At 37.1% G+C, this 27,791-nt stretch overlaps 1 protein-coding gene across 2 annotated transcripts in view; it reads right to left on the bottom strand.

Annotated features, from left to right (window-relative positions):
* Positions 1-2,631: 2,631 nt before the first annotated feature.
* The window catches only part of EML5 (EMAP like 5), a gene marked incomplete at both ends in the record, with an annotated part of 112,525 nt that continues 87,365 nt past the window's right edge, over positions 2,632-27,791 (bottom strand). The window contains 15 exons of one of the 2 annotated variants that reach the window (XM_080345832.1): positions 2,632-2,668; positions 2,993-3,093; positions 3,923-4,076; positions 5,734-5,837; positions 6,635-6,797; positions 8,012-8,184; positions 8,367-8,555; positions 8,977-9,091; positions 11,392-11,549; positions 13,431-13,639; positions 15,074-15,247; positions 18,475-18,495; positions 20,602-20,700; positions 21,383-21,512; positions 22,556-22,685. In XM_080345832.1, coding sequence (XP_080201958.1) covers positions 2,632-2,668; positions 2,993-3,093; positions 3,923-4,076; positions 5,734-5,837; positions 6,635-6,797; positions 8,012-8,184; positions 8,367-8,555; positions 8,977-9,091; positions 11,392-11,549; positions 13,431-13,639; positions 15,074-15,247; positions 18,475-18,495; positions 20,602-20,700; positions 21,383-21,512; positions 22,556-22,685 — 1,957 coding nt within the window. The remainder of the gene's footprint in view (positions 2,669-2,992; positions 3,094-3,922; positions 4,077-5,733; positions 5,838-6,634; positions 6,798-8,011; positions 8,185-8,366; positions 8,556-8,976; positions 9,092-11,391; positions 11,550-13,430; positions 13,640-15,073; positions 15,248-18,474; positions 18,496-20,601; positions 20,701-21,382; positions 21,513-22,555; positions 22,686-27,791) is intronic. The other variant, XM_080345833.1, reaches the window with a different exon arrangement.

Below are 27,791 nucleotides of genomic sequence, written 5' to 3'. Positions count from 1 at the left end.
GGCTGGTAGTTCTGTTCTGCAAGAGCCCCTCCGCTTCCAGCTGCCCTCCCCACTCCTCACAGCAGGGGAGAGGCTGGGAGGAGCAGCTGGCTGCTCCGAGTGCGCTGCTGCAGCCACCAGCCCCGCGCCCCCCGCAGCCCCACTGCAGCTCCCGCTGGGACGGCCCCGCCGGCGCGGACTGCGGGCTCCTCGGGGCAAAAGCACCAATGGACTAATTATCCATGGAGAGGCACAGCGTTAACAAAGGGGTGGCAGGAGAGGAGGACATGGCCAGCGACAGGGGTCCGAGGAACTAACCTCAGAATAGTCCACACAGCTCTTTCACTGGGGGGAAGGCCTACAGGAGATTATCAGGCTGGGAGACGCCAAGACTGGGATTTTGAGGGGAAAACTCAAAGAGGCAGAAAAACTTGGACTTTGACCTGTCAATCTGAGTAGGAAGGACTATGAGGGAGCTCTTAAAAGACACCCAACTTACACCAACAAAAGGCAACTTTAAAATAGAGGCAGGACAAGTATTACTTCAAGTCAAGAAGTTCTGCACAGATGTGTTTAATAAGGGATAGAACCACAGCTATGGAATAGTGTTCTGCAACTGATTCCGCTGGCATAGATGAGATTTAAATGCCAGATACTAATTTTCATATAAAACAGGTCGGCAGGCAACAAGGTTATGAGACAGATCAGGTCTAGTCTCAATTCTCAACTGCAATTCCCCTAAAGTAAGAAATGTTACCAGCAAGATCTCCCCATATGCTCATGAGCAAATCCACGGAGCCTGTGCCGCTGTCAAACAGCAGCTGCATGACTGGCAAGACTTTGCTAAGAACCATCACCCTGAGAAACGTCACAATTTTTTAGTTCGTCAGCTTCTTTAAAATAAACATTTGTTAGACCTTTATACATAAAATATATTATCTAAGACCACTGGGTAACTAGCTCTGTATAGCACATAACAAGCATTTTTGCACCTAGAGAGCATGGCAGTCTGGCTCATTAACTTTTCTACCCCTTTTCTACATAGAAGCCCTTCCATTCCCTCTATAACCAGCATGCACACAAGATGCTTACAAGAAGAGATGAGATTTATTTCTGTTTTAGTTTTATCTAGCATAAGAGAACACAAGGGTAGAATAATATCAAAGTGTACTGAGGGACCTAAACAAACGCAATCGTTAAAGCAGTGCTGGCTTGCATGGAGAAAATGAGCTTTACGTTCACAGCAGAATGTCATTATGAGAGTAATGCTGATAATTAGTGACTTCTGTTCTCTTCTATGTTGCATGAAAATTAACCGCACTGATTAAAAACCAGGTTCAGCCTGCAATGCATCCATATTACATTATTTAGACAAACAGCTGATGAAATCTTCCTCACTTGTACCCCAACACAGCTTTGTTCAGGTTTTCATTATCACTGAAATGATTTTTCAACTCAGAGCCTCAGTTATGTTGCAGGATAGAATAAATGCACTTACACTAGAGGTGACAGCAGGTCCATTTAAAGAAGCATATGATTGGCCGTTTTTTTACAATAGCGACATAAAACTGAATAGAGACCTCTCCCAGCTAGTCCTAACTCTGTTAAAAAGTTCAAATGTACAAAATATAATGTTTGGAAAGTTTATATTCTCTCTGAATCCCCCCTGTGATGCTGAGAAAATAAAATCAATTCATATTGCTATGAAATTCTATTTTTGCAACTGGTGGCATCCCAAGCTTTATCGACTATGAAGACTAAAAATCCTCACCCTAGTCTACATTTCCAGCACAGAGGCTAACAGCCCAGTCAAGTAACACAGCAATGATCTCTCTTCCACTGAGAATACTTCTATTCACAAGGCAAAAATTGGAGTTAGACTTCTAGGTTGTGGGCAAGGCACTCGCAAAGAGAGCAAATCTATTTTTGCTCACAGAACTAATTTAATGTTTAAGTGCAACAAAAACACTAAATTAGCCATGAAGATCATGCATATCAAACAGCTTTCACCAGACATGACTGTGACCCAGGCCTCTAAATACAGAAATATCGAAGTCCTAAGGAATCAGCTCTCTTATCTTCTGCTTCACCAGATGATGGTTCCTTTTGACCACAGAAATTTCCATTAGAATAATTAAAGATTTATTAAAATACTATATATTTAAGTGTTAATATATATGATTTCTTTCAGTAGTAAAATATGGAATACTCTTTTTTTTATTTTTCAGTGATACTGAGACCCAAAAACTTAAAGGAGAAACATTCATGCTGAAAATAGATCAATGTACAGCACTAAGTCAGAAATAGCATCTTTTGATTAAAACCCTAGGATCTTACCGTGAAACTGTACATTGGTTAACAATTCACTTCTTTCTTTTATCTGCGTATTTCATTTTCAACATCTGGCAGTGAGTGAAATACAAACCCGGATTATCCGATACTGAGGCAACCCTAACGGCCTCATTGTATTTGTTGCAGTCCATCCTCCAGACAGGCTCCAGGTACTTGTTGTTCAGAGACAGGTTGCTCTGTCTCTGGGATCAGCACCATTCCTTACGCATGCAGGGCACAGCAGAATGTCACATTGCAGTCCTGGGTATTCCATGCCTGGTACTTCATGCAGTGTCCCCTTCGCAAATCTCCATGTCTCTCTCAATGAGGCATATGCACACATTTCCAAACAAATAAGCTGTGTTTTCAGAAAGATATAAAATATGAGATATAAAAGACTACAATGTTGTTAAAAGAAATGGCTAATACAGTCAAAATAAAAAAAAATCAGTTACAAATAACATGCTCTGAATACAGATGTAAACATATTCTAATTTTTTAAATCTTAACTGCTCATGTTAATATCTGGGCTATTTATTTTATTGCAGATATCCGTTTCTTTCTATACAAACAGAAAAACAAGCACACAAAAGTTGAAGACTCTGAACTTGGGCTTTATATTTATACTGTTATGGACTGTCCACTGCTGTGTAATTTTGACAGTAATGGAAAGGATACATACCTGCAGTCATCCCCTCCAGCACTGACCACGTATCTATCTCCACTTGTAAATCGAATATTAGTTAAGTGGGCAGAGTGACCTAAAAATCGTTTGTGTTTTGCCTGAAAAAAAAAAAAAAAAACCCAACAAAAAATTAAACGAAGCAAAAATGAAACAAAACAAAACCAAAACAACAATAAAATGAGAGTCAAAATACTCTGTGTCCTCGTAAATCAAACAGGGCATGCGTGTCTTTATCTACCTTTTTATTGCATCACTTATTTATATCATTCAGAATATTAGACAGCTTTTTCAAACATGCAAGATCTCCTGAAGGGGAACTACTATTAAGCTGCAATGCAGAATAAATTGTCACCAAATGAGACGGAACCTGCAAATTGGGAACAATACTCAAGCTAACGCAATAAAATGAAATATGTCTTGTCACATGATTAACTCCTACATTTTGTGTAGATTTCCTAACACTGCAAAAATTACTGTCATTACAAGTCTGTAAGCAGTTTGCAGTCCCAAATCTTGAAAATTAACAGTGCTAGTGTTAGTGAAAAATCTGTAAACTCTTCATCCATGGAAACACACAGGTGGGACTAAAATTGCCAGTTGTGTTCCTCAACTGTCAAATGGAGATTGGAGATGTGGACACATAAAACTAAGGGCTTTGAGATTTTCAGTATGAAGGCACTACGCAAATTCAGACTGGCAGACAGTATTAACATCTACAGAAGTGTATAGCGGGAGCTATTGCACAAAAAGGTAGGAAAACTCTGAGGTGAAGCACACTTATCAGACTACAGAGCTTAAGTTACACAGACTCATTAAAAGCTACAAATTTAGAGGAGAAAATATTTTCATCCTATGTCTTCTAGAAATACAATTCAAGAACATAATATCAACACTACTTGTTGTAATGATGCAAAAACAAGTTCTTACAAATTTTTCAGGACATGGAAAGTCAAACAGTTTGACCATTCCAAAATCATCGCCTGTTACAAGATTGATTCCCGAGTGAGAGACACAGGCACAGTTCACATCAGCTTTTTCAGCATGCCTGGACCAGATTCCAATGACTTCATCCCCTAGAACACTGAAACAGAACAGCGAGAGACTCTTGAAAACTACAGCAAAAACAATAGAGTAAGGCAATACTCTGCAGCCCTCATATTGTAACCAGTTTTATAAAAATGTAATTTTTACATTTTATTCTTGCACATATGCATCTCATATAGGTTTTATTCTGTATTTAAGTTTTGTATCATTCCATAAGTGCCTCTGACACTGATTCAGTGACATAATTCCCACAATAACTTGGCCCAGGACAACACTAAGAAGCAGAGGTGAAATCAATAGTCCTTATATTGTCCAGTAAGACATTTGCCAAAAATTGAATAAAAAAAGGACAATAAAAAATTGAATAGTATAGCATAAGCATTACATAAGTATGTTCCAGCTTTTGGAAAATTAAAATATGTACATTCTTATAACTATGTTTTGTTGATTCTGTAACATTTTCATATCAGTTAGATTAAAAGTTTCCTTGAGCCCGGTGAAGATTCTTCACTATAATCAGATAGGGAGAAATTGTCCTAAACAGAGAAAATAATTATCCTAAGATTTCAAACAAAACATTTATAAGAAAATTCCTTTGGAAATCTTTGTGAAAAGTTGCTTTTTATTCAGCTCTGCTTACAATGTAAATGCATACTTCCAAGAATGCACAGAAACAAGAACTTTCTCATTTGTTAGTAGGTGAATTATTTGGGAATTTTTCTGTGATTCTTTCCCCCCAAATCAGAGCACAGTACACTGTGTTCAAAAAGGAATGATTTGTTTCAGATATACTGAACTGGGTCAGAAAACACAAGTTTCTTGTTTTCATATCAAAGAGGTGAAAAAAATGCATTACCCAAACAGAAAACAGAATGCTAGCAAAACACATTTTTCAGAGCACTCTGAAAAGCTTCTAGTTTTAGTGTGTCCTGCAGCAGACAGTCACAATTATTACTGGTTAAAGTGGTTCATATGTTGAAAATTTTCATGTATTTATTCTCATTTTTTGTCCAAGGGTGCTATTTAGAGGACAAAAATTGAAAGCAGGCAAAGTGGCCTGAAATAAGGCACAGAAAATAAAATCCGCATAGAATATAAAATACATTATTTAAACGTGAAATAAAAATAAAATATGGTATCATTCTTCATGTAATTTCTAAGACTGTTTTGAATGAAACATAATAATAACAACTTTAAGGTATTTAAAAGTACTTTTGTATACCTTTTAATATGCAAATGTTAATAACAACTTTAATACACAGATACCGTTAGTCTAATACTGTAAATAAAATTTGTATTACCACACTATTTTGAAATGTTTTCATTTTCCCTGTACTCTTATCCCCAAATCGCTATTTTGAAGTAAATAGAGCAGTATTCCAGGTAAATTGTGCAGCACAATGAAAACAACAGAGGTTGTAAGAGATATGAAACCAGAGATCCATGGTGGATAGAAAGGCACACATCAGAGACATCAGTTTTTATCAGATGTCCTCACTGGTCAACCAGCTCATGTTCTACTGAGGGAATCTGCTATGTGCTTTCTTTTGCTGTACCGTACTTACCTGATCTGTTGCAGGCGAGTGTGTTAAAAGCAAATATATCTGTCTGAATGAAGGGAAGAAATATGCTTTTAAATAGTAGGTGCTTCTCCTGGAAGTGTTTTAACAGGTGTAAATGTGTGAATCATTTACCTTGTCCAAGTAGCCCATGTTATCCTGTCGATCACAGCCTGGTCCACAAGCTGTTTTCCTGAAGGCACTTCATAGACTTGCCTTTTGTAAGACCCAGTAGAGACCTTCGAGATGACCACAGAGAATTTAAAATACATGAACTTGTTTGAAAAGATGAAAATACAATTCTAAAGGGCTTTGGAAAGCACTTTCTTGATCCTTATCTTCTAGTCTACAAGTAACTTAACTATTAATAATACTTGGTCAATGCGTTGAAAATTCTCAAAAATACATACAAACATAAAGCAACAGTGAGAAAGTGTAAGAAATCTTAAATTTTAAAAAGATGAAACACATGTATTTATCTCAGCCTGTAGATGTTGATTTGACAGTGAAAGAAGCTTACTCCTCCTCTCAGACGTGAACAAAATATAGAAATAGAAGTATGCCTACTCTATTTTGATTTTAAGAAATGTCTTGAGCCCTGTGGCTGGGAGGTGTAACACCACGATTTTGGTGCTGCTCCACCACGAAGGCTGTCACCGAAACAATGTGTGATGCTGCCGTTCTGGTCAGGGATGTGAAGAGCTCACAGGTCCCTGGGGCTCACAGAATGACAGTCTGCATTCCTTTCTCTTTTAACACGGCCCATCAGCATCACAGAGGTTAAAACGCAGGGAGACACATTACAGTGATTTTGAAATCTGTTTCTCATTTCTATGCTTATTTCTTGTGTTTAGTATGAAGAATAAACATTTTCATCATCCACTTCTCACTACAACAAAGTCACGGTCTAGTGACAGTAACCTACTACTGCAACCTTTCCTTACAAAATTTAGCAGGTGCCAAACGAGAATACGTGCAGAGTATCTGTCATGAGTGCATCTTCCACTCCGTATCTTGAACAATTAATGACTGATACCTGGAGATAAGAGCTATCTGCAGAGAAGTCCATCTGAATCACAAAACTTGGGATATCTTTGCAATAGCTGACTCGATTCAGAGTGGGACCCAACGTCAGATCATAAAAATCCACTGCATTCTCACTGGAGCCGACTGCTAAGTAACGAGAATCTGGGCTAAACCTGAACAGATAAAAGGGTTTATGAACACACGTTGGCACTTACAACAGATTCTAATATTTGAGGAGCACAGATAAATTTGCATTTCAAGTTATCCGCTATCCAGAATTAAAGAAGGAGGCAGAGTATTTTGTCTGATAAGCAAAATAACTTTTGAAACAAAAATTTCAGGGAACGGATATGCAGTAGAAGGCGGCAATAATTTTGGTACAGCTGTCACATATAAGTGAACTGGGAACATCTCTAGAATAACTGTTCATTATCTGATCTCATTATCATCTCAACAGCCCAACAACTTTGACTCTCTTACACTGTACTTACAAGGCTACAAACTAGAAAAATAAAATGCTGTAAATGAAGAAAAGCCAGACCTTCTAGATAAAATGTACTCAATAAAAAGATGTTAAATAAAAGCCTTCATCTGCCCAATGTATCTTTGCACAGTGGTTTCTTTCCTCCAGTTTTCCTTTCTGGTTAGTAGCTTCCTGAGCTGAGCAGATTCCTCACAGCCCTTTTTGTGTTACTAGAAAAGTTTCTTTATTTCAATTATCTCTGAGACATATTGTGCAACAGCTTTCTGATTCCAGCAACCCTCCAACTGCTAGCAGGGCTCTCCTGCCTTCCTGCAGCAAGGTCCCTGTCTGCTCATATTCCTCCCACTCATTCCACTTTGCTTTCCTGAAGCTTCCCTTGGCCCATCACCATCTATCTATCTCATGGAAGGAAGAGTCTTCTCCTCCACTGAGAAGAAACAAAATTTTACTTCTGCTAACTCCTTTCTAACAAAACCCAACAAAGGGCAAACTGTCAGACAGACATTTCCACCATCTCTCACAATCTAGTCTTCACCTATAAAGTTCTGATCTCATTTTACCTCCTACACAGCATCTCACTCTGCTCCTTTTCATACCTCTCATCAGCCCCCTGATCACGATGGTCTCTCCCTATTGTCCATTTACTTCTCCACTGATCCTGCATTTTTAACAAATCCTTGGCAATAGCATCTGATGCTCCCCTTATGGTACCGCCTGTTTTTTGACTGATTGCTGTCGCTCATCTTCATGTACCTCCTTCCTTTTTATTCCTATATCAGGGTAGGAATTCACTCATTGATTCCAGCTCTCTAAAATATCATTGCAATGCTCCTCAGAACATAAAATTGTATTTTTAAACATCAAAAGAATACTACAACAGACAAAGGTATTGTATTTTCTGACCTGATATCTTGAATCGCTGATCTTCTGTCCCTTTTTTTCCCCCAAATTTTTAAAGACGTCACAAGCAAGATAATAAATTCTCCATTTTTCATGCCAATAGCTACCATGTCACCTTCTGGGCTGTAACAAACAGTACGAGCTGCGTGGCCTAAGCTGACTTTGTTCAGCATCTTCTGTGAAGAAATAAAAACCCAGAAGAGTAAATGTTTCTATTTGTCCGTATTTCAAAACTACCTTATGCTAACAGTTTGCCACCATCTGATGCATTAGTTTCCAAACACATTAAAAAACAATTTTCAAGTCCTCAACACCATTCCATCTTATTCCTAAACAACAACTTTTCTCCAACACTTACCTTTTCAGCAATATCCCAGAGTCTCACTGTGCCATCCTCTGCAGCAGAAAGGAAAAAGTCTCTGGAAGGATGTGTTGCGAGGCCCCAAATTGGTCCATCCATATGACCATTAATTAGAATGTTACATGCAGCATTTTTCTCTCCAACTTCAATTATTTCGGCATTTCTTGTCCCAACAAGAATTTTCCCCTTGAACAACAGTGAAAGATTTATCTCTGATATAATACATTAACTACTTGTGATGAACAGTAATGAAGATATAATCCAAAGCTATAGTTCCGTGAAGAAGGTTTGCTGAGCTCAAGTAATCAAATAATCAACGATAATTTATTTTTAAACTCCTCTATGCTTTATTGAAGTACAAAGCTGTATACAAATCATTATGCTAGTTGAGTTATTGCTTGTAAGTCAGATATTTGAAGTGTGAAAATAGAAATCCTTAGTTTTTAATTAAAAAATACATAGACATTGCCTTAAGTAAGACTACGATCTCACAAAGTAGATTTTTTTTCTGCTGTATAAGAGAAAGAGGAAGCAATTTGTCATATATTTAATGCTATAGATCAATCCACAAATTATAAGCTTTATTTTAAAGACATGAGTGCTTTACCTTGCCTCTACAAACAGAGCGAACACAGTCCGTCATTTGTCCTGTCTCTAGTCTGAAGGCACGACATCGTTTCAGCTCTTGATCCCAAAGTTTAACTGCTCCTCCTTCCTTTGAACTATGAAGAAATCAGGAAAAACCATGAGTATAATGGCTGGCACAAAAAGACAATTAATGTATGAAAGGACTATATTATTTAATGTAATGTAAAGGAGATACTATAGTATATTTTAAATCATTAAAGTTTCAATTTGTTTTTACTGAACAGGTGATGTTAATATGCTGAGCCTCCAAACTAAGCAAGAAATACTGATTCAAAGTCCTCATTGTACTGCTTTACAGAACCAGTTGAAAGAGGGTCACTGCTAAGCTTATTCTGAATTAGGAGCTCTTAGGCAATTTGTCTAGTCAAAGGAACACTTCAGTGTGTGAACAAACTGCCATCTTGACTCTAAAAACAGGCAGAGATTATCAAGAGGGAAACAGGAAGGATGTATTTTACTACTGTGAAATAAATGACAAAGATACAGGAGAAAAATCACACAATGTTAATTGCACAAAATACCCAACTAATAAGTAATAGTCATGAAAGCACTAAGTATTTCCCTTTTCCCACTTTCAAGAGAGCTGGTATTTCAGTAAGGAGCACATTCAAATAAAATAAGTTTCTAAAAAGGAGATAATGTTTAATGAAACAGTTATAAATAAAACTGGTATTTCTAGGTGAGCTGGGACGTGTTTTTACTGTCTTAAAAAGAGAAAAGAATCTCACCCAAAATAAAATATCACATCCCACAATACTGACCTGCCAGTGTTACAACTTTGATTACTGAACAAACCCTGACAAAGAACTCCATAAAGTTTAAACACAATTACTGCTTTTGTACTATTATTACTAAAAGAACTGTAATGAATTATAAATTTCCAGTCCTTCCAATGCAATATCCTTTGCTTCCCAATAGCACTGTTTGACATATGATTGGTCAGCAAAAAGATTTTATCAAAAGAGGCATTGAACTGCAATTAAGAATGCCAAACAGAAGCAAACATGCAATTTTCCTAAATGTAGAACTCATTTTGTATACTTTCAATACTGCCATTTTCCCACAAAAGATGAATTATTGTTTCTTACTGTTACTTGCTACTATTTCTTTCATGTCAAACACTAATTGTTAAGAGGCTCTGAAGCTAAAGGGTATGGAGAACTTTCTGCCCATAAAATCACAGTGATGTTTTATAAATAGTAGAAGAAAATTTTTCAAGCACAGGAATTAATAAGTTTTCAGCTGGATCTTTATATCAACCAGGATCTTTAAGGACTGTTTAAGGAAAAGGAGGTAAGTGGCCTGTGTCCTGCAAAATGGGGCACTATCATGCCAACAGATGGATTGCAGATTCAGATTGCAGCTGAAGCACGATTTTTTTTTTTTTAATCATTAGCAAGGCTGTAAGAAAAAAAATAAAATGCTTGAAGAGATATTTTGCTCACAAGCCCAGAAACAGAGGATTTTGCTGCACCTTAGATTTGAGAGAAGACAGTTTGCCTCTGCCATCATAACTAAACAGATTCTTCCTTTAAAAGAAGCTGTGCATTCTGCTGTTATGTCACTTATCATCCATTTATCTAGTCACAATTGTGCAAATTACTTACATTAGCAACCTTGGTTCAACTTCAGAAAAGGAAGTAATCTGGATGAGGTAACTTTTTAACGCTTAGTTATATTTCAAACTAAACGGTATTTATCACTACAGTAGTAGTTTGAGAGAAGGCAAAAACATTGAACTATTTAGTAACACAATAATGTGATTTCAAGACCACTTTTGACTACAACACTTCAGCCCTTTTCAGATTAAGGAGCGAGAACTGTATCAGCTCTTGGATCACTGTGTATTTGTACCTGAAGAACATTACCTGTATGATGTAATATGCAGCATAACTGATAATGCAATTTAATTGATAATCCATTCACATAAATTATTTTACACTTGTCTATTATTTTTAACCAAAATAATGTAAAGTCACCATAAAATGCCTGAAGAAGCTTGCACATGTGATTTAGAAAGATGACTGTAGTCTAGAAGTTATAATTATGGAGAACTACTTGTACAGCATTTAGATTCTGATTCATCTCTCTTGACTTTAGGTACTTAAGCAAGGCACACAGGCCAGGATCCGAGCAACTGTAGGTTTTCTCTTATAATCAATCAATGGAAAAAAAATAGGTACTTGCAGCTCGTGGGGGCTTACCTGCACTTTGGAGGTGGCATCTACTTTTTTTCCTACCACCTATTTAGGGATCCAATAACAACTGCTCTTCTGGCTTTGATGTCTCAATGGCCTAGGTGTTAGATGGCATGAATCCAAACCATTTTTAATGAAAATATGTGCATGCAGAAAAAGGAAAAAAGAAGACTCACGGTCTTTCTTTGCCTCCTGTAACGATCAAACCATCTTTCAATGTGGTATACATTGTGAAAACAGGTCCATTGTGAGCTTTGGCCACAATTCGTATCAACACGTGATCTTTCCAAACACAAACATCTCCACTGATAGTACCTGTAAATGTCAAGTTATTCTGAAAAGGGGAAAAATAAGCTCATCATCTGATTCTGAGTGAGGCAGGCAGAAAAACATTCAGAAATAAAGATCATCACCATTCGCATTTAGGCTAGATTGCTTTTATTTGCTGTTGTAGAAGAGGAAATTGTGGAAGCGATAATAAGAACCTGTAGGGACAGAACAATGAGCTACTATTGTCTCTGGAAGTCTGAAATGTGCGTTCTTGTAGCTAATAGGCTTTGCACGCCAAAAACAAATGCAATGACGTAAGCTTCAGCCATAAGTTTATCTATGGTTTCAGCCATTTCACACAAACAGACAATTTGCACTCCCTTGCTATGTACATCATGCCCGCAGCCATTTTGTTGCTAGCTGAACATACTCACTCGACTACACTATTAGTTCATGAAGAAAACTGTTTGACTTAACTCAGAACTAAAAGCTGCCTGTTGTTCTTTATTTCTGCTTGTTTTTGAAAGGTAATAAAATTTAAGGGCATTAAATTTTAACCTCTAAAATTTAAGGGCAATTTATTAGGATATATTTAAAACCAGCAGGAACTGGTTATTGAGCAAAATTGGTTTAGTAACTTCTGTGAACAATCCTAAAATTCAGTATCATCTGGTAGCATTTTAGAGTACCAGTACTCATGCAGAGATTTGGCAAGAACACTCTCCTTGATTGAGGTGGGTTGATGTTCTACATCCTTTTTTTAAAGGGGTGTGTGAGAGGGTGGCCTAATAAATAAGTAAATAAAAGAGGACTGGAAATGAACTTGGGAGCAGATCACAGCTGTTCGGCTGTTTGTAATTCCTGTTTAGGAGCATCTCAACTAGCTTCTTCTGACTCAAAATAAAGGAAGAAAAGCACTCCCAGAAATGCTCCCTACAAGAAGTACAGGGAACACGCCAGGTTTGGCTTTATCCAGTTTACACAGCTTTTTCCAAAACCTCTGCAAGCTCTGCATCTTCAAACAACCCCATTCCATCCTCCAGGACATTCAGCATACACTCTCATTCTCGTGCTAAGAATCTGTCTATCCACAAGAAAGTTCACAGAGGTTTCTCAAACCAGGCTCATGCCTGGGCTGTGCATCTCTAACAGCCAGCATCGGGTAAGGTATCTTGTTGCTTTGTAGGACTTCCTCTTAAATCAGATGCACCTGAGAGAGGGACACCACTCTTGAAAAGAGATGGTCTCATGAAAAATGATACCCCAGGCCAGTTACAGTTTCAAAAATCAAAATCAATAGTGTAAGTTCAATAGTCTGAACCCAACAGACAGATCAGCAAGCAGGACAGTGATGCACGCAATAGGAAAGAGTCACCACTTCGCCAGAGAAATCTGTGGCTATCTGCTCATACAGAGCAACTCCTGAAACGGCAAAGCCGTGGAACTTAGCAACGAGGTCTGCATCTGTCAAACAAAACCCAATGCAAAACAAAACCCTACTGTGGTCGTCTAACTCATAGATGTTCATGAATGCCCCAGGACAACGCTGCTTTCAGATCACTCAGAAGTGATGCATACTGATTATAATAAAATCACTCCCAGGTGGGTGTAAAATTAGACTCATTTCTACTGTCTGGTTCCTGCGGTCTGGAATCAGCTTTGTTTTACCTATATTAAATGCCAAGCAGCGTATTATCACTCCAAAGCACCTTCTTTTTTTTTTTTTTAAAGCATACAATCCATATTACTTTTATTTTTTTGTTCTAAAGAAAGCTGCTACTAGCTCTAACTAGCAGGCATATATTAGAAATGCTAAACTGAGTTTAATAAAAAACCTGGCATACTCATTAGCATGTTGGAAAAGTCTAATTGAACTGAACAAAGGCAGAAGAGTAAGAACAATCTTGTTTGTATGCATTTTAAAATAGTTTGTTAAGGTACATACCGCTCCAAAAGCTACAGACAGCATCGTTTGCATTCGAGCATCTTCTATGGAGCTCAGTAGCCCTTTTTTACTGAGAAGAGCCCTTCCAGCCAGTGTCCAGAACCTCACATGTTTTACTCCCACAGAAACAAACTGGGTATCTGAATCTGGTCTGAATTCTGCTACAAATATACGCTGGTTATGACCAGCTCGGCTGGCAATTTTGGCACCTGGCAGAAAGAAAATGGACATTTTGAATTCACTGAGAAAAACAGACATTTATGGTTAAAAAAATAAATGAAAATTACGGAGAATGATGAGTGATCCAAGACCACACAGATCAAGAAGAAAAGCACAAACTACTCCTAAATTAAAACTAAACTAAGATGAAGTTTAAAAAAACAGATCATTTAATAAGACCCAGTAGCAAAGTGTAGTACCTAATGAAGGTGCCATCTACTTATAATTTCCAACTTCCTCAGAAGTATAAAAGAGTTAGGATCTCAGATCCAAGTAAATTTCCATTTCCTCTTAAATTCCTGTGACTCCTCTGAAAATCCCAAACTCTGGACAAATTACAAGAGACTAATGAACGACTTCTCTGCAAATTTTCTCCAGTTAGAAAACTTAATTTTTTCTGCAGAAAATGCAGAAACTGACTTTGCTACATACGGTCTTAGATTCACAGGTAATACTTTTCCAGTCGCTTCAGAGGTGTTAAAATCAGACATATTGACCCATATGAAGATTCCTTGATCTGGACCTGTGGCTGCCGTGTTGAATCTGTATCGACTCTTAGGAACGAGCACAGGCACGTTCTGCCTGACACAGCAGTGAATTGCTGCCTGGGTTCTTCCCACACACCCTTCACCCTGCCCAACACTGTACAAATGCACAGTTGACATCACATCCAGCTCCACAGGATCTAGCAGACAAGCTGTGAAGGATCAACTTTTTATTAACCTTATAGCTGATCTTTAAACTTCTGACATATACTAGTTGATCAATGGAAAACTCCAAAGGGAGAGGAAATAAACCCTTAAGGCTAGAGAACCAGTTTCATAACCTGGGCATGGCTTTGCCAGACAGAAACGAGGTGAGGAAAGGAGTAGACTGAGTTGCTTTAGCCTAAATCCTGAACTCAGATCAAAGCCAATCTGAAAACATGTAGTACAGCTTAGGACACCAATTACATAGCTGCATAGAGGAGCTGTACTCATCACATTTCTGCAATTTGTAATTTTGGGGGGATAATTTTAGAAGTGCAACCACCTAGTCAGTAATCAGACTTTAAAGAAGAATAAGAACAGAGAAGAACAGAACATTTCTTATGGGAGCAAAAAAGTTCTTACAAAAAGTGTTACCAAGAAGCAAAGAAATGACTGAAAAAACAAAGGATGAAGACTACAATTTTCTTTAATTATTCTAACTGGAAATCAGTGAACTATCTTGGTCTTCACACAACAGTTCCAAAGGAGATATATTTAGTAGTTACTAGAATGGGTAAGCACATTTATTTTACCTCCTCTTGTATACTGCATAGTGCTCAGCATTTATTGTAATCATTTTTGATCTGCTGATATTTTTGTTACAATTGCTCTTGACTCAAGCCAACATAACTCTAACAATATAAACACATGCTTCAAAAACAATCGCTTTCCTACCTTCCTGCCACTTCCAAATGGTAATGGTGTGTTCGGGGTCCAGCCCGATGGAGAGCAGCAGTTTGCCAGTGGCACTGAAACTAACTGAGCAAACGCCCTTGGAGTGGTAGCACCGCAGCACCGACAGCGTCTGTTTGTTCATTGCATCCCACACATGAATAGAAGGAGCTGTAGCTACATAAATATAAAAACATGTAATTAGCATATGCTTTGAAAATGTCTAATGGTTTGCTTATTGAAGCAGTTAATATTTTTTAGTAAGACAAAAAAGTGTTCTGGTCAGACGGAAAAAAAAAGAAAAATAAAAAAGAAAGGAGATTTTGGCCTCCCTTTGGAAACCAATTTACAGCAAACAGGATCATTGAGCAGGACTAAGAAGTTAGCATCATTACACTACTGGAGATGAAAACTTTGCTTAACCTGTTAGCGGACTTCTGAAGCACAGCAGAAGCTCTGAAAGCAAGTTGTCTTCGCCTGTTTTTCTCCTAGTAAAACTCAGCTCAGCATGCTAACTCAAAACCCTTCATAGATATTGAGTAGATCATCAAGAAAGTAATTTCTACAGGGGCTTTTGGACAACTGACAGCAACAGAGAAATTATTTTACAGTGCAAGACCAAAATCTCCTTTTTTACAAAATGGCCATCTGTCTGAAATGCATGCTCTCTTAGAACATCAGCTGAATAATCAGCTTGCTTACTGATGCAGAAGAACTAAGATATTTAATTTAGTTTGCATTGTCTAGACTGCAAGTTCATTCAGTAAGAACCGTCTTTCCATGCTACTAATACACGTGATTATTTCTGTTATGATGATAGCTATATTTTTTTTCCAAATGCAATGCCTTCTCCAAAGATATGGCATCCATGTCCACTTTTCAATCTCTGAATAGCACCTGGGCCATTTCCAGGACATTAAGATTCTCTCTCAAATTTCTTTACTTCTGATCTCTAGTAAATCTGAATGTAAACTCTGGCAATTACTGGTTATTGTCATAGACCCAGATTCACATAAACTGAAATCTATTTCAGCTCCATGCTTTGTTTTACTAATCAGATCAATCTAGTCCCTCAAAGGCACACATCACTGGAAAAAGTAGGCACGGAGACCTAGGTAAAATTTCAGACACATTAAACTAAGTTTTTGTGCACAATTTCAGAGCTGTTCCAAAACAGTCTTTAGAACAATCTTCCTAATTTCTTCTGTTTCTCATTGGAATTTCCTCTCATGGCACCATCAGACCTGCCATTAAAAGGAGGAGGGGAGGGAGAGAGGAAGGGAGGGAGAGAGGAAGGGAGGGAGAGAGGAAGGGAGGGAGGGAGGAAGGGAGGGAGGGAGGAAGGGAGGGAGGGAGGGAGGGAGGGAGAGAGGAAGGGAGGGAGGGAGGAAGGGAGGGAGGGAGGGAGGGAGGGAGGGAGGGAGGGAGGGAGGGAGGGAGGAAGGGAGGGAGGGAGGGAAGAAGGGAGGGAGGGAGAGAGGAAGGAAGGGAGGGAGGGAGGAAGGGAGGGAGGGAGGGAGGGAGGGAGGGAGGAAGGGAGGGAGGGAGGGAGGGAGGGAGGGAGGGAGGGAGGAAGGGAGGGAGGGAGGAAGGGAGGGAGGGAGGAAGGGAGGGAGGGAGGGAGGGAGGGAGGGAGGGAGGGAGGGAGGGAGAGAGGGAGGAAGGGAGAGAGGGAGGAAGGGAGGGAGGGAAGAAGGGAGGGAGGGAGAGAGGAAGGAAGGGAGGGAGGGAGGAAAGGCAACAAGTGGCATGTCTCAAGATTCTAAGTAAACACCTTGCTGTCCTTATGGAAAGTTGAGGAAAGAGAAAGCTTTATTATGGCTCTGAATAGGTTTTTCCTGTGCACCTCCTCTATAACCTTGGCCAAAATTTTTATATTGGGTGGCAAACAGAAACTGTCACCTAGATTCCATGAATAAGAACTGACAAAATCTTTCAGATTTGCAGGATGGAGAATGTGGACTCTCGAGTCCTCCTACTTGATGGTTTCCCTCTAAAAGCCCTCCTGTGAAGTATTCCAGCTGCTCAACATCCACTCTCACATGAGGGATTTTTTAAGATGTCATGTCCTTCTGGGAGAAGTTAGATAAAGCTACCATAGGCTAGTCAGACAAAAAATAGCTTCAGTAATGTGAAGGAAGTCTAAACCAAGTCAGTATCAAACTTAATTTGCCCTTCCAGCCTGTTACAAACATTACTGTTTCAAGAACCCCTACCTCACTGTAGGCAACAGAAAACTGAAACTAGAAAAGCAAAAGTTGTCAGTAAGAAAGGTGCCAAATAGCCACAGATAAATTTTAACTGAAACTATGCAACTTTCTAATGAAGGCAAGGCAGCAGCTTGGATTCCAGACTCTTGGTTCCATAAAGAAGAAGAAAAAAATAGTGTTGGTTTCAGGCAGTGGCAACAGAATTTAGTAATATACACAAGCTCAAACTGAAGTTGCAGTAGGAAGAAGGCGAGTGAGAGAGGAAAAGTCTCCAGGCATTATATGCAGGACTAGAAATGTTCTTTGATATAAACAACCATATCATCATTCCTTCTTTTATATGGTTTAAAATTGTGGGAAAATGTACCTATATTCTTCCTCCCATCCTTAGAGCAAGCACAATTTGGCATATTTAAAAGAAGTCGACACACATTAAAAACGCCATAGTACATTTGTTCTTCACAGAACAAGTTATAGATCCTCATGAAGATTATTATACTTTCTAGGTACAAATGAACACACGTTTATGCATCTCTGAAGATGTGTCACAGGACAACTATGGCTACTCAACAATGAACTCACTCATACATGATGGTGATGAATTTTTAAGATTACAGTTGAAAAAACAACATATTAATAAGAAATAGCTCAGTCAAGACTGTCAGACTGTCAAAGACCCAGAATGATGCAGAAAAAATTAAATTGATGTCATACTAAGCATTTTGAATCAGTGGAAATAACTGCATGGCAATCATACATAAACGTGAAAGGTGATTGTTTTTTTCACTCAGTCACCTAGGCCTCCTCAATGAAATTTACTTTAGAAATGCATATTAAAAATTATATTCAATTGAGTATCTAAAATAAATGTTAATTGTCAGCCCCAACATGTCTATAGAACCTGCAAGAGCACATAGGAATCTACAGTAGCAGTATGGATTAGAACTCACTAATCACTGGACAGCAAGAAGGGAATATGTTACAACGAAAGTAGTTTTTAAGTGTGTTCTAACATTTTAATTGTTTCTATATTTACAATTGGCTGAGCTGCTGTGGTTTATATTCAGTGCTGATGGTAATATCACTGATACAGGGTTTTAATAAACTAAAATTGAATTTACGTCCTATAAAGCTGTAGACAGCTACTAGATAAGCTAACTACACCTGAAGATGTTAAAATTTTATTTCCCTTACCTGACATATCTGCTGAGTCTCCTGTAATGGAAAAGCAGCAGAAAAATAATTAGACCAGAAGTAAGATAAGAGCTAAAGAAAATATACGGCACATTTAGTGTAATTCCTTAACATACACCTTGATGTCATCTCTCTGCATTGCAGCACCACCAATACTGCTTTTAGTGTTAAAGATGAACAATTACTGATAAAAGGTGGTCACACCAGAAATAAAAATTCACAGAATGAATTTATTTTGATTTCCATTTCGAGTTACAACACAAAAGTCTAGTTTTGGTGTATGTTAGGTCTCTCTCTGCCAAACTAAATAAAACCCACATTTTACCTGCTACTGATATTTTAACAAATGAACTGAAAAAAAAAAAATGCTCATTGTTGTTCTCCTAAGAAGGAGAATGCTTGAGTCTGATCTTGACAAATGGCAAATAAAACCAATGTTCTTCTATAGGAGCATTGAGAAACCAGGATTATAAAGTTTCAGGTACTGGGAAGTATTACCGAGACTCTGCACAACAGCATTACAGTTTAAAAATACTTGAAATAACGTTTCTGTAAATCTCTTGAAGATTTACATCACAATGGTGAAGCCATGTTTGTGCCAGTCATATCAGTAGGAAAAGTAGCAGCAGTTAAGTATGTTCTTTGTGGAGAATGTACTCCTTAACATCTGTTCAGAATCTAAAAATAAGTGTAGTTTGAAGATACCTTGTTTACGGCTCATTTTTCAGATTTAATTCTCTCCTTAAAACTATGTTTTGCAGTTTAAGTGTCATCTGCTCCTGATTTGTATGCCTTAATCCATGTTACAAAACACTTACAATTGTTCTACTGCTAGTTGATGTAGAAATGATTATGAAATAAAAAAGCATTAAGGGTCGTGTATTTCTTCTCAGGTAAGATGAACACTGAAGAAAATCCACGCAAAGAACAATTTTTCACATTATGCCTACATTCCTCCTATATATTCTATCATATGGAAAGGCAAACAGGCCTTAACAGTGTATTAAGAAATACACTGAAGAAGCAATTTCCTAAAGACAATGAAAGGTCTGTAATTCCTGCAAATGTTATTTTCAATCACACTATAGGCAAAGATCTGCTGATAATTTTTTCAATTTAAATAATTTCTATTAATGATTTATTTAGATTGTTGTGAGACAAGAAATTCACCAAGAAATAAAGCTATTTTAGCTAAACTGTTACTACTATCAATAAGTCAATGTTTATGAGACATGTATCTAAATATCCAAAAGACACAGGGGAGCAGATAATAAACTCTGAAAAACTGACCATATTTAAATGAAACATCCAAACCAAACCTACAGTGGGAAGAAAAAAGCCTATTCTGGCTAAAATAAACAAAGTGTTTTGGTATTCTATGCATTAAGGAAACAAATGGGGATTTGAATCTGCTGAAAAACAACTGGAGGTATGAAAAGTGCAATTGGGTTATAGGACTACAAAAATTACACTGTTCTGCAAAATTTAGAAACAGCAGTATTAGTTCAGCTATGCAGATGTACAGTGGATTTTTAAAATTTTATTGTCTTTTTTTAAAACCTCATTAATTCATAGATCAATTTTAATATTACTATGAAACCTATATATTTCCCCCCTAAATCTAAATTTATCTGTAGGAAAACACCACTAGAGTTTTAGTTCTGCCTAGAATATTATGACTATTTATTATCAAAGCACCAAGCAGATACTACGAATCTGTCTAATGAGATAAAACCTACATAAATTGACATCTATTTTAAGAATTCTGAGGTCAGTCCATATAGAAGTGAAGAACAGCTCAATTAAGCTTCTTTGGAAGGCCTAACACAAGTTAATAGTTAAATAAAACCAGACTAATTTCATGGGGCTTAAGATTTCTACAAAAATACTTTTGATAACACTCCAAACAAAAGATAAGCTTAAACATCTTTCATGCCTAAATGTTTGGTTTTTTTTTCAACTTTATTAAATTACACTCAAAGAAACAAATAAAGAGGACAGGTAACTGAGTAACACTCATACAAACGGAGATAGCATAATCAAATATTTTTGTGATTTATTGTGAACTCACAAGGCCCTAATTGCATGCTCTTACGTTAATTTCTTTTTACAAAAATACAAACATACCTACTTGGCCAGTTGCCACTATGTTGGTAAACTTGGGGTGCTGATTTACAGTGAGGCACAAAATATCATCATTGTGTTCCTGGTAAAAGGACTGAGAGCCTAAAAAAAACAAAAGTCCAACTTCAATTAAAACATTTATACAGATACAGACATGGTTAATGTTTGAAAATTTTATAATATTTGTTAGAAAACAGCATTATGATGATGTTGCAGTTTGGAGCTCAAAACCAGAAAACAGAAAGTCCTAATTTTTTACCTTGATTTTAACACAGAGCACTGAATAACTCCAAACTACTCTGTCAAGTTTTCTATGTCGAGTTCCGTAAACATTATAGAAACAAATGGCATTGTGTAGCTCCTTAAAAGGTCTAAGTAATCTAAACTAAACTGTTTGTTGGGAATGAATGTATGTGATATGGTGGACTGAAAAGAAAACCAAATTAAAAAAACCCCAAAACTTAGTCTTAGAAAAAACATTAAACAACTATAATGACCCCACTGTTCAGATGTTTTAACAGTTTCTGATCATTTTAACAAGCATATCTCAGAAAGCTAATAGAAAAGCAATCAAATATTTACTTCCTTCAAAATTCAATGACCAGAAACCTTTTGATATATTTAGTTTGCTTATGCAGCTATTACAAATCACCTCTACACACTGAATTTTCAGCTAATAATTTTCCCACATACTTTTGTAAGATTTAAATCATACCAGGTACTTCATAAAGTGTAACTCCATGTGTGTAAAGAAACATTTCTCCTCAAATGGGTTCTCTCCTACCTGTTGCCACATTATACAAGATCCCAATAGACGCAGTATGATATATTACGTCAGCACCGTCATTCAAATAGTGCACATTGTTTCTGCAGTCCTTGCCTCGGTATCCAAATACCAGCTCCAAAATTAAGTCCTAAAAAAGACATTTACACCAAAGCCTTAAAGTAATTATGAACTTCACAGTATTTTACCAGGATTTTTTTTTCAAATATCTCCTTATGCAGTAAAGGAAAAGAGTTTAATGATGTCCCAAAGCAACAGAAGCTGAGATCCTGCCTTCCCTGCCAGCTGCCATTGCTGCTCAGTCTTGCCATACACAGTCATGTCACCCTGTCACCTGTGTTTGGTGGATGCTGGAGGATATTTACACACACGTATCCATACATGGAAAACAACAGACACATGCATCTAAACAAATAAATCACAGTGAGCCAAGAAGAACACAGCTCTTTCTTGATGAAGAAGATACTAAGAAGCAAAGGATGACAACCATTGGTTCATAATTTTATTCCAGCTGACAATTAAGAAAGCTGAATTGCAACCTAAAACTTCTAGAACACTGATGACAAAGGGCTGTTTATTATGCTACACTAAACACTTTGTTTCATATCATAGAAGATAGTTCAGCTGATATGAAGTGTATGCATTTTTCAAGGTTAGATGAAATTTCCACTTCGGATTAGTCAAAAGTGAGTATATTTATTTGCTTTGGCCAGCAAAAACAAAACAGGTGGCCACTAAACATATCATTAATAAATTCTACAAAAATATTTTTTAAAACTGTTCACACTAATGAATTTTAAACAAACTCTTAAAATCTGTTTTTTTAAATTTGCAGTAAGAGATGCTTAGTTATATAGTGATAATACACGCGTTAACAATCCAGTTATCTAAAAGGGACGTACTGCTTTCTAAACACCACATTTAAAAGGTTTCATTGTTACTAAGAATTAAGTTGTGCTCCATTTCGTCTTGCAGGAAAAAGGAATATTTACAAAAACAAACAAACAAAAAAATCCTCTCTCACTTTTTTGCTATTTAGTCACTATTCAATATTCCCATCTTTGATACATTTATGTTTAGTATGTCCACAAATGTGTCAATTTATGGCAAAACAAAAACAAACCCATCCTAAAAGGAAGAGGAAAGGAAGAGATGATCAAGTTTTTTTCTTACCTCTATAGGTCTCTTTTTTTTCCCAACGTTATTCGTCTGAAGTTTCTCAGGCTGTGGCAATGCCCTACTAACTGATGGTCTGAAATAAAGAACTGTGAATAAGAGAAGGCTGTCCGTCACCCATTCCATACTAACACAGTACCTTCCAACCTGCTATTGCATATGGAAAACTTATAGCCCCATCCTGTTTAACTAATATTTGTTTTCATCTTTAAAAGAAATACCTCTGTCAAAGGAAGAAAAAAAAAACCCAACACACCTTTGTTTAACTTGCTAGGTTTTCTGACAATTCTTCAACAATCCATGAGGTTCGTGCAAAAGCTTGTTCTAAAATGAATGACCACTAACAGAATATTCTTAGCTTTTTCATGCTTTATTGTTAAGGTAACTCAACCTTCCCTGCAGTATTTTTTATTGGATAAACTTTAAAGGCTTACCTGATTAATCTAAACACTTGAGATAATAATTCCTGTTCCCACATGCCTTCAGGAGGGCCTAACTTTTCTTACTTTTGTAATGGTTTGTAAGGAACTCCAGGTACACCCACACATTCACTCTTACATCAACAGAAGCACGTTATCAATCAACACCTTGTTGGAAGTAAACCCATCACCATGCAAAAGCATGAAAATCAGCCATAACTTATGTTCCACTGATCTGAATAGTCCAGATTTAATTAAGAAATCTCAACTAGATAAGTTTGATAAATATCTGTAACATATCTTTCAGATGATGTTCAACTGTTCATATACAAAGAAGCATACAAATACATATTATTTATCAAAACTGTGCAATTATTTCTAGTAACCTTCAGGAGCATTAGTTATTGATTCTGTATATACAGCATATGTGGCCATGAAAAGAAACCCTTAAGTTTGACCCTCAAGAGGAACAATTCATTTAAAAATAAATTCCATGTGTAGATTCAATAAAGCCTACCTGATTTTATGCAGCAGGCAGTGTAACAAACTAATATGACACATAGAGCAACAGGTCAGTTCTCTTTCATGTTCCCTTTCTAGTACAAACTACTTTAATTCCATATCTTGAATAATGACTTTGATGGAAAATAATCACTGTCTCTTTTCTAAGAACAATAGACTATGATTTGTCTGCACAGTGTATATTTTGAACTACATTTGAAAAGTTTTTTTCAGTTATTCTAATAAAATACCTTTCTCTGACCTTTATTCATCTGTTTTCCCTGCCTATTCTTAGTACAATTTATAGATTTATGTCATACCTCCAGTCAAAAGATTTGTATGTATTATTATGCAAACTCTGAACTGTGTTCTGAGATACCTCTGTTGCCTTCCCTATGCTTAGAAGCCTCTAAAGTACCTACCAAAAAAAAAATACAAAAGAAAAACAGATGATGAAAAATTTCTACCTGGTAAAGAAGTCTGTTGAATGCCTGGATCACCCAAACATGATCACGTTTATTAAAGCTGACTACTGTGTTAGATAGGGCCACAGGAAGGTACTTGAAATATTTAAATCAGCATCAGAAATCTAGATTTTATGAAATGTAAAATCTTTACACTAGAAAATCCAAATGCAGATCTAAGAAGAAATATTGCTACTTTACATCAGGTAACACAATTAGTCTTTTCACAGGGAGGCAATATGAGCTGTATTAAACAAATTCTTACCAGATCAAAGTATGAAATAATAATTTAAAGTTCAAAAGAAAATTCAAGGCATGAAGCAAAATAACTAAGGCTCATATTTAATAATAATTCATAAATAACTGCAAATTAAAACAGAGAACACTAACTGAAGTATGGAGAAAGATATTTACATTTCACAAAGAACTGTAGTCTAACACTTTTTTTGCTACTACAAAATTCTTGTTCTTGGAAAACAGACTTCTAATAGACTGGAAGTGCAAGAAAAATCTGGGGACACCTATCGTACATAGCAATCCAGGTCAGAAAAGGAGTCCAATGTAGACATGCACTAAAAGTCTCCTTGCTTAGATACAAATATTGAAAGATTGCAACATTTAAATACACTCTTTCAGTCCTGCTTGAAATTGGTCTGGTGGGAATGTATCCCCAGACTTAATTCTCAAAGGTCCTCAGTTACAGGTCTCTTTTTTTCTCTCTGAGGTCTCTAGTTAGAAGGAATTCACATACACCTCAAGAGAGAAAAGCAAGGCATTTTAACATTCTGGGGTGTTTTTTCAGTTACAGCCTGGACCGAGCTCACAGCCACAGCATCCTCTCCCTTAGTCTGTGAGCACGAAACAGTGTTCTCCTGACTTTTGGAAAAAAGAGAAGGAAAAACAAACCGAGCATGGTCTGGGCTGCCCGCATCGTCTATGGAAGCATGTTGACCAGCATAGGAAGCAAGGTATACATCTGATTTCCATCAGCAATCCCAGCATCCCATTTCATGACCATTCTCGAACCACTAATGTCTCTCTACCAACCTTCCAGGTCTCCTACTTGCTGCAAAACTCCTAGCCTGCCCAGCTATTTTCCAGGTCTTCTCTTCTGTCCTGCCACCACTGACTCCTAGCATCTCCTCATCTACCCCATCATATTACAATGGTATTTTCAAGTATGATTAAAATGCTCGGGTTTTAATTTTAAGAAATAAAGAAACTACACTTTTATTTAGAAGTTTCTAAATTCTCAACACAAAACACTCCCAATAGGTCACAATGTTTATCATATTAAGTATATATGGAGAGAGGCCATCTAAAGTTTTACAGAGGAAAAAAGTCTTTCACCATATTTTTCCCCACCTTCACAGTAGATGAGCAATTTCAGTTACAAATTCACTGTTCAAGAGGTAACAGATTTCTCTCAGTGCTATAGAATCCTTTCTACCACTGTGTGCTACTCAAATTGATTAAATCCAATCAAGTAAAACTACAGAAATGCACGAACAAAAATTGAAAGACACAGATTTGGTATCAGGAATTTGCTTTCTAAAAGTACTTCAAGTGACACAGAGAATAAAAAGCTTCCTTTACTCATTCAAGTAAATGAAGAGACAGAGAAAGAGAGAAACTAATACAGCCCAGGTCCAGTTAAAATTTGCTGGGGAGGCGGGCACGGAATCAGCTTCATCAAGCATCTGTGGTAAAATAACATTGAGATTCCCTCTTCTCTGGTAAAAACAACTTTTTTTCCCAATATAATTTTTGGAATGGTCACACTGACCTTTCAAAACATTAACAAAGTTTTGTTTGGGTTTTGAAGTGGTGTTTGTTTTTTCTGCATATAAGTAGTGTTTAAAACTGAACAAATCCTAGTGCTTCCAGTCTCTGGAGTTAAATGGAAAAATAATAACCACTTATCTGCCTGTGCAATCAAGTCTTTGAAGAACGAACAGGGTTAACAAGTTAAATGAATTGAACATATCCGTGATAATACATACCCTGTTGTTTTATGGCGAAGAATTACAGTTATTGAAATATATCTAATACCTGATTTGTGTAACATGTTAATGATATTAAGAGCTGCTAACCAATTTTTTTTGCTACATACAGCTTATTACTCTGAATTATAATTGTAGTTCCTTAATTACTCTGACACCTCCATAATTACTGCTCATCTATAAGGTAACTAGGAGCACACTTATGAATGCAAGAAGGTCCTTAAAAAACACTTAGACAAAAGTGGTTCCCTGAAAACCACTTACAAAATGTTGACTTTAAATCCTTTTTTTAAATTAAGCAAACACAACATGTACTTTTCTCTTTTTAAACATGGAAATCAGGAATAATGCTGAAATCCTGAAAATTACAAGAGTGTATAACTGCTGATTCTGTTGGTCCCAACCATTAGTCTCCCCAAAAATCAGAGAGTGGGAAAAAAATGAAGAACCTAGAAAAAATAGTATCAACATTCACTAGTTTTCCACTGTTGTGTTACCTCTTCTCTCATCCCATGCAGCAGCTGTAAAATAAAACAGCAAGGGAGTATTGCAGAAATGTGAGACTGGCATGCTGGTGGTTTCGCATGCTGCTTCTACTGGCACGTTGTAGAACTCAAAAAGGCTTCTGGAGAAAAAGAAATCCAGCTGGCAATGACATCTTGACAGCTACAAAGAAAATCACAATGCCACCTTACTCAATTGTGAAGCATCAATACCCAAGATATGATTGCCAGCCTTCACACACACCAGCAGAGAAAAATCCAAACCTCCTTGAAAAAAGGAGAGTAGAAAAAGATACACAGTTCCAGAGAGACTTCCTAGCTGTGAGGCATAATTTCTGATGCTTTTCAGACAGCAAGAAATCTTTAAATGTAGCTTCCTTTAGATTACATTGCAGCGAGCACAAGGAACAAGAATGTCAGGTTCCAGATCTAGTAAACTGGCATAAATTTCTCTTACCCTGAACAGCAGACTAACAAGCATATGAGTAACTAAGGCTACTCTTAAAAAAAAAAAAAGCTTATGAAAAGTAGCACAAGAGCAAATGAAAATTTTGGATCAAAGAATCAAAGACAGAAGACTACTATTGATTACCATCAAAAACACCCCATGAAGCATGAAGCATAAAGTCCAAACTGTAGGGAATCAAGTCCAATTCTAAAGACAATTCCTAACAATCTATCCATAAAAATATTTTCATGCTTCTCAGAAGAAAAAAGGCATTCTCAGAAGCATTATTTTGTATGTTTATCAGTTGTCAGAGAGTAGTGCAGTTTGACTGCTGTTGCAAAAGATTTATAAAAAACAGAGGAAGGACTGCGTAGGTCAAGGCAGATTCAAGGAAATAAAAAGGATACATCTAAAACAGCAGAGGAAATCCCCGTAATTACATGTTACCAGATATGTTATATTTTTAATTCCTCAATTGTCACGGACAATCTAGCAACAGGCTCATTATTGTTGCTCTAAAAATGGAAAGAGCACAGCATAAGGAGCCCTTCTTCCACTTGTCACCATCATATGTGACAAAGAGCACTCAAGCTTGTTTCTCTCCCTTTCCCCTCCACCTCTTATTTCATTTATGTACAGGTATGAGAGAGGAATAAGTGAGTTAGAAAAAACAAAAGGCACAAAAATTAAATAGAGCAGAAGAGCCTATCAAAAGTTGAAAAAAAAGCAGTAACAACTGAAAGGACATGGTTCTGGCAGTAACAACTGAAAGGACATGGTTCTGGCACAGGTTTATGTTCCTGGAGCTGAACTGACTGGAAGTGAAGATTCCTCTGCTGCTTGGACCTAGAATGTGGCATTTTTATAATATTTGCTGCCTGCTGATCCCTTGTGA

The sequence above is a fragment of the Nesoenas mayeri genome, assembly GCF_963082525.1.
Source record: "Nesoenas mayeri genome assembly, chromosome: 5".
Taxonomy (NCBI): Eukaryota; Metazoa; Chordata; class Aves; order Columbiformes; family Columbidae; genus Nesoenas; species Nesoenas mayeri.
This window is presented reverse-complemented; position numbering and strand designations above follow the sequence as displayed.